General features: G+C 34.2%; 1 protein-coding gene across 2 annotated transcripts in view; it reads right to left on the bottom strand.

Moving 5' to 3' along the window:
- Positions 1-5,356: 5,356 nt before the first annotated feature.
- Positions 5,357-8,067, bottom strand: part of LOC125657554 (coiled-coil domain-containing protein 186-like) — a 30,346-nt gene continuing 27,635 nt past the window's right edge. For both annotated transcript variants that reach the window (XM_048888210.2, XM_056149849.1), the window contains 2 exons: positions 6,663-6,812; positions 5,357-6,340 (listed from right to left, as the gene is read on the bottom strand). In XM_048888210.2, coding sequence (XP_048744167.2) covers positions 6,245-6,340; positions 6,663-6,812 — 246 coding nt within the window. In that variant the 3' untranslated portion in view covers positions 5,357-6,244. The remainder of the gene's footprint in view (positions 6,341-6,662; positions 6,813-8,067) is intronic.

The raw sequence follows: 8,067 nt of genomic DNA, 5'->3' as shown, positions 1-8,067 counted from the left end.
TTTGACGCACTTCATAAAGTATGACGGTGTGAAGAGTTATATAGTCCATAACCTCATGTAGTCTCAAAAAATGAAATCGATTTCTTAAAGTATATATCTCTAAATTCCTCTGAACAGTTATTAAAGGTAGTACCAAACACCTGTAAAATTAGTTTTCTCTTATATCTTCTTGAATTCAATAATTTGATAAATGAAATCTCCTTAACACTAATATTCAATGGCGTTTTGAACAAACTAATATATTCCACTGTGTGTATGGGAGACATGCATCCAATATATATGAGGACTGAGAGTCTAAATCTTGAATGCATTTATTTCATCTTTGTGAGATTTAACTGTCTATCATAAAGTAACGGGTAACTTTTCTTGTGTAGCTAGTAGAGACCTGATGTAAGTTTTCTTGATTGACTAGTAGAGACCTGATGTAAGTTTTCTTGATTGACTAGTAGAGACCTGATGTAAGTTTTCTTGATTGACTAGTAGAGACCTGATATAAGTTTTCTTGTATAGCTAGTAGAGACCTGATGTAAGTTTTCTTGATTGACTAGTAGAGACCTGATGTAAGTTTTCTTGATTGACTAGTAGAGACCTGATGTAAGTTTTCTTGATTGACTAGTAGAGACCTGATGTAAGTTTTCTTGTATCGCTAGTAGAGACCTGATATTTGGACACTCCATAAACAGTCTAATGTATTAAAACTTATAATGAAGGTCAAGGTGATATATTAAGGATAAAGGTCAAATATGATGAAGTCGTTTGCTGAAAGTGTAATTTTTTGTTTTTTAATCTTTTCTAAAAAGTCCAAAATATCCAAAATCCTAGGTTGAATTTTCTTTAAATATTTCAAAATATATCAATTTCTGTATCATTTTGTTCATTACGTTGATTTTCTTCTTCAAAATATCATGAGTTTTCTTTTATAAGAGATCTTAGCATGCTAGAGGCAATTTTACGTTTAAGATTTGCTAAATTGACGAACCATGCATTTTATATTGTACATCGTGGTGTATCCAAATAAATCAATTAGGATATATTTTGTTGAAATTAAATATCCAAAATCCTAGGTTGAATTTTCTTTATATTAAATTATATCAATTTCTGTATCATTTTGTTCATTATGTTTAATTTTTTTCTTCAAAATATTAATTATGAATTTTCTTTTTTAAGAGATCTTACATGCAAGAGGCAATTTTACGTTTAAGATTTGCTAAATTGACGAACCATGCATGTCCAATAATTAATAAGGATATATAGCACTAAAACTGACCAACGACACGAACAATATGTAAATGTAAAATTTTACATTTACATATTGTTCGTGTCGTTGGTCAGTACGAACAATATGTAAATGTAAAATTTTACATTTACATATTGTTCGTGTCGTTGGTCAGTTTTAGTGCTATATATCCTTATTACTAAAACTGACCAACGACACGAACAATATGTAAATGTAAAATTTTACATTACATATTGTTCGTGTCGTTGGTCAGTTTTAGTGCTATATATCCTTATTAATTATTGGACATCGTGTCTACTATTAGATTCTCTCTCTCTCATCTCTCTCTCTCGTTCTCTCTCTCATACACATTTGGAAACACGAAGTCCAGAGGTCATTTGCATGCTTTACTATTTTATCTAAATGCCAAGTATCTTTTCTAAAATAACAATTCATCGATTACCGTAGTTTTATGGACTCGCATATACACAGAACTGAACGCATGCGCTATACCGAGACGTAATTTATGTGTAAATGCTTTTGAGGTCTGTGAAGTTTTCATAACTCCGTAAATTTCTAAAGTGACATTTTTATTGAGCGCAGCTAGAATACTAGATCACTAAAATATCAGAAAAGCAATTATCTCGTGTTACATTTTCAATATTATCTTTACTGTCATAAAGTATTGCTTGTTCTTTTTAGAATAAATCAATTTTAAACTAATTCCTTCCTGGTGGTTGAAACTATGAACATTTTATGCGGGATAAAAAGTGATTTTTGCAATTTCCCTGAATGGTCATGTCACCATGACGTCATAAATTATATGCCTCAACAAAATATAAATTGTTTACAGCATATTTTGTTTTTGGAGAGAGAGAGAGGGGGGGGGGGGGTATTAATCATAGATACATTTAGACAAGATCATAAAATTTTTACGTGTATTTTTCAATTTTTCCATATCTACAAGTACATTTGCCGATGACTGGGACCCCGGACCCTTACCAAGCATCGGGAGATGGATATCTAGTAAACAAATATCACTCTGTATCCATTTTACCCTGTGTTTCCAAAATTTAGACAATATCTCATTCGTCAGTATGTCCGTCCGACCGTCTGTAGACATGCATGCTGGGAAGGTCAGCCTTTAAGTTGTTCTCATTTATGTCGAATCAAACTCGCATTCGACAAATCTCGAATCGTCTCAATTTTCCCCAATCCATGGCTTACATTTCAGGACTGTGTTTACACCTTATAAAAAATACAGCATTGCGAGGATTAGGAAGCATTGTTCTTTTAATAGGAAAATTCTGAATTTGTTTGAAAACTTGTGCATTTATAACTTTCATTTTTAAAGTAGGTTTATTTCATACCGTAATTATTTTATCTAAGAGAAAAATGAGAAGTGTTGAATTTAAACTTTAAAGTACTTTAATAACAGGTTACATGTCTAGGCTAGTGTTCACGATGACGAGCAGAGATTGGTTTGAATTGTATGACCTGTAGTCTCTGTGTTGACTCTTATTTCATTTCATGCGCGTGCTCTCTTTCATACTTTTCAGAAAAATATCGCGGAAAGCCGAGAACAAACGAATTAATAAAACAAAGAGTTATAGAGACTTAAGCAAATTCAAGTTTTACCATCTTTTAAATCTGAGCAACTTAATCAGTATAAAAATCGGACAAATTTTAATCGAATTTGCGAAATGAAACGGGAGGGGGATTACAGCATTGATATAGTGATGTTCATTATCATTAAGTACATTTCCAGGTCAGAAGGTTAGACAACAGGATTTTTAGGCGTTTTCACGATTGATTGATTTTATATTGCATGTTTAACGTCCCTCTCGAGAATTTTCTGCATATGGAACCGTCACCATTACCGGTGAAGGGCTGCAAAATCAATTGCTCGGCTCTTACTGTCTTTAAGCAGGGAGGAATCTTTATCGTGTCACATCGGCTGTAACCAGGTAAAACTTTAATCCCCTACTATGGCCCACCCCTATACTCCCGGGAGCCACGATTCTGAGGAAATTTGAATCTACACTGTGTATTTTGTAAGGAATCTTTCATTTGAATTTCAACTTTTCTGGTCCAATGGTTCTCGAGAAGATTTTTAAGTGACCCCACTTACTTTTCTTGATCATTCCCCTTTGAAGAGAGCATGGTCCTTCAATCACTTTTACCCAAGGATAATTTGTGCCAAGTTTGATTGATTTCACCCTTTGATTCTTGAGAAAAAGTCGGAAGGCAATCTCCCTCAACATAATCTTGAGATATCTCCAAAAGACGAGAGTATGGATAATATCACAGATTCATGCTACCCTACCTGCATTACATGTAGCATCTTTATCATTCTAAAGGGAGTTCCATCACGTTAGGTCTCAGTGGAGTAATGACCCAAGGGTCCCTCAACATGAACGTACTCAGACCTGGTGACTGTACCTCCACCCACAACACTGCATCTGTTTATTGACCAGAAGAGTCTATGCTGTACTTGTTCATTGACAAGAAGAATACTGTACTTGTTTATTGACCAGAAGAATACTGTACTTGTTTATTGACCAGAAGAATAATGTACTTGTTTATTGACCAGAAGAATACTGTACTTGTTTATTGACCAGAAGAATAATGTACTTGTTTATCGACCAAAAGAATCTATGCTGTATTTGTTTATTGACCAGAAGAGTCTATGATGTACTTGTTTATTGACCAGAAGAATACTGTACTTGTTTATTGACCAGAAAAGTCTGTGCTGTACTTGTTTATTGAACAGAAGAATACTGTAGTTGTTTATTGACCAGAAGAATACTGTACTTGTTTATTGACCAGAAGAATAATGTACTTGTTTATTGACCAGAAGAATATCTGCTGTACTTGTTTATTGTCCAGAAGAATGATGTCCTTGTTTACTGACCAGAAGAATCTATGCTGTATTTGTTTATTGACCAGAAGAATCTATGATGTACTTGTTTATTGACCAGAGGATTCTATGCTGTACTTGTTTATTGACCAGAAGAATACTGTACTTGTTTATTGACCAGAAGAGTCTGTGCTGTACTTGTTTATTGAACAGAAGAATACTGTAGTTTTTTATTGACCAGAAGAATACTGTACTTGTTTATTGACCAGAAGAATAATGTACTTGTTTATTGACCAGAAGAATATCTGCTGTACTTGTTTATTGTCCAGAAGAATAATGTCCTTGTTTATTGACCAGAAGAATACTGTACTTGTTTATTGACCAGAAGAATACTGTACTTGTTTATTGACCAGAAGAATACTGTACTTGTTTATTGACCAGAAGAATAATGTACTTGTTTATCGACTAAAAGAATCTATGCTGTATTTGTTTATTGACCAGAAGAATTTATGCTGTACTTGTTTATTGACCAGAAGAATCTATGCTGTACTTGTTTATTGGCCAGAAGAATACTGTACTTGTTTATTGACCAGAAGAATCTATGCTGTATTTGTTTTATTGACCAGAAGAGTCTATGTTGTACTTGTTTATTGACCAGAAGAGTCTATGCTGTACTTGTTTATTGACCAGAAGAATACTGTACTTGTTTATTGACCAGAAGAGTCTATACTGTACTTGTTTATTGACCAGAAGAATCTATGCTGTACTTGTTTATTGACCAGAAGAGTCTGTGCTGTACTTGTTTATTGAACAGAAGAATACTGTAGTTGTTTATTGACCAGAAGAATACTGTACTTGTTTATTGACCAGAAGAATATCTGCTGTACTTGTTTATTGTCCAGAAGAATGATGTCCTTGTTTATTGACCAGAAGAATCTATGCTGTATTTGTTTATTGACCAGAAGAATCTATGATGTACTTGTTTATTGACCAGAGGATTCTATGCTGTACTTGTTTATTGACCAGAAGAATACTGTACTTGTTTATTGACCAGAAGAATACTGTACTTGTTTATTGACCAGAAGAATAATGTACTTGTTTATTGACCAGAGGAATCTATGCTGTATTTGTTTTATTGACTGTCGCGTTTCAGAGCGGACGACAAGTTTCCCCCTCTACTCGTCTCTCAACACGAGACGATTTTTCCTTTCCACGTGACCCGTTTCCAGCCAATTATGATAAAAATTGACATTCTTATACCAAAGGATAACAAGACTAAAGATTTTAAAACATACACTGTATTTCACTTGAGTAAGCTAAACTCAGTACATGTATGTAAAGATAAAATAAAATATACATTATCACATTCGTATCTTAATTAACAGCCATATCATACATACACACTGATTGACAGTTTTTCTACTAGATCATGGTGAATCTAACACAACATCTGATATCACTATTTGTAGTTCTAGCTGTACTGGTTGAGGAACTCATTAAACTGGTGCATTTTGTGTATTCATACATGTAATTAATGTCCTCTCAGCTGTCTTAAACCCAACAATTATCATGGTCCTGTATAGCATGTAGATACCCAGCTTAACACATAATATATATCATCTTCCAAAGATCAATCACATAATGAAAAATATAAATAAATATACATTCACAAGCCAGAGGCTCAATTCATGCAATGAATTCACAAATTACAGCTTCTTGACATTTTGCAAATAATTCAACAGTATTGTCTTCCTATCTGTGGAACTAAAGCAACACAATCTAACAAAGGACGTTCCCTGTTTACACGTTGCCCGGTAACACCTAGATTTGGAATGTTAATCATATATGTATAATTCCCCCTCACAAATTTAAAGAGCAATAAACCATTCATTAAATTTCAAGTGCTATTTTGCTTCATCATCGAGGCAATACAGATCTGGTTCCGTCTTAGTCATTTATCGCAATACAACAACATGTACATCCATCCGGTCGTTCAATTCATATTGCTCAGTCTAGCTAACAATCACCGTGCCATGCACCAACTTCTACAGATTGGGCAAAAGAGACAAATGCATTTTTAGGACTTTTACTTCCAACTAGCACACTCCCTCTGAAAACAACTTGTTTAAGTCCAGTTACTTTACACCCCCTCCACTGTATTTCAAGTGTCATCTTCTCTTAGGGTTTCCCTGAATTTGTAGCTGAAGTTGTCTGTTTTCTTGTGAAAGCCTCGCTATTTCCATCCCTAATGTGTCCAGACTCTCCTACAATTGTAAATAAAACTTGGACACATATGAAAATTTAAGAGACTCTTTTTCCAATACAGTTGGGAGATATCTACCCTTCAGCTTATTTTCTCTTGTTTGTGAAAAAAAATAAGTAATAAACTGCATCATATCTTTATGCAAGTTAGCATTCCTACAAATTTGATAAAAATGAGATATTGAACACAAATGAACTGGCAAGATTTTATACTCCTGTTCCAGCCTACAGTACCTTGAAAGTGATATTCTTGAGGAGGGTGTCTTCAAGAACAGCTTACCTTGAGAGTGCTATTCTTAAAGAGGGTGTCTTTTAGAACAGTACCTTGAGAGTGATATTCTTAAGGATGGTGTCTTCTAGAACTGCTTGTAACTTGTGGTTGATTTCTAGGGATAGGTCAAGGGTCATTGCACTGTCTGTTTGGTGAGAGCTGTACAGGGATCCCATAATGCTATGCTTCCTGGACAATTCCATCTAAAAAATATGTATTTACGGTTTCATTTGTTAGTGCCTTTAAATTTTATTTTGTCACCTTAAAAAAGTTGTTGCTTAGCTATCATTTATATTAGTATATCTACATGTCATTAACATGAAAAAGGAGTGACGGTATCTAAATTAGTTTATCTACATAACATTAACATGAAAAAAGGAGTGTCTGTATTTAGTGTATCTACATATCATTAACATGTATAAGGAGTGTCTGTATTTAGTGTATCTACATATCATTAACATGTAGAAGGAGTGTTTGTATTTAGTGTATCTACATATCATTAACATGTATAAGGAGTGTCTGTATTTAGTGTATCCACATATCATTAACATGTATAAGGAGTGTCTGTATTTAGTGTATCTACATATCATTAACATGTAAAAGGAGTGTCTGTATTTAGTGTATCTACATATCATTAACATGTAGAAGGAGTGTTTGTATTTAGTGTATCTACATATCATTAACATGTAGAAGGAGTGTCTGTATTTAGTGTATCTACATATCATTAACATGTAGAAGGAGAGGGGGAGCGTTTTCTCTGTATTGGATACTAATATATAATTTTCTTTTCTCTGGTGAGCACAATACCACAGTCACTGTCAAGTCATTCTATTATAGCATCAAGTTTTCACAGCCTGAATTCAGTATCACTTGATTTTGTGGAGGGAGAACTGTTCTTTAAGAATTTGAAATTTGTAGAGTGTGATTGAACCACAAAAAAGATGTGTTTGTGAAACACTGATGCTCTTGTGTGGCAGCGAAGTTATTATGGCCAAGGTTAAAGTTTATCAAAAGTAGGTCAAACCTAAAGGCCAAGGTCATGAGATTAAAACCTTTGATATCCAAAGAAAGGTCTAGTCACAAGGAATGCAAATGTGTGAAATATGAAGGCCCTATCACAAATCATTCAAAACTTATGACCAAAGTTAAAGTTTTTTTGGACACACAGACCAAAAACAAGAGGTACTGTGAGCAATGCTCACTAAGAATACCCACCGCTTACCCCAATCTCCCAAAGGGTGTTGGTAATAGGTATAAACTACCTCTTTTCCGAGTGTAAAAAACAAATGGCATGACAAACCGAAACATATTTCTACTTCGATGTCCAGTGCGCATGACCTTTGACCTTTTGACCCCAAAATCGATAGGGAACATCTTCATCCCATGGGTAGTCCATATGTATGATATGGTGACTGTAGGTGGAAAGGATAACACTTTAGAGCCCAGAAACCATATTGC

Source organism: Ostrea edulis, chromosome 9 (assembly GCF_947568905.1).
Source record: "Ostrea edulis chromosome 9, xbOstEdul1.1, whole genome shotgun sequence".
Classification (NCBI taxonomy): Eukaryota; Metazoa; Mollusca; class Bivalvia; order Ostreida; family Ostreidae; genus Ostrea; species Ostrea edulis.
This window is presented reverse-complemented; position numbering and strand designations above follow the sequence as displayed.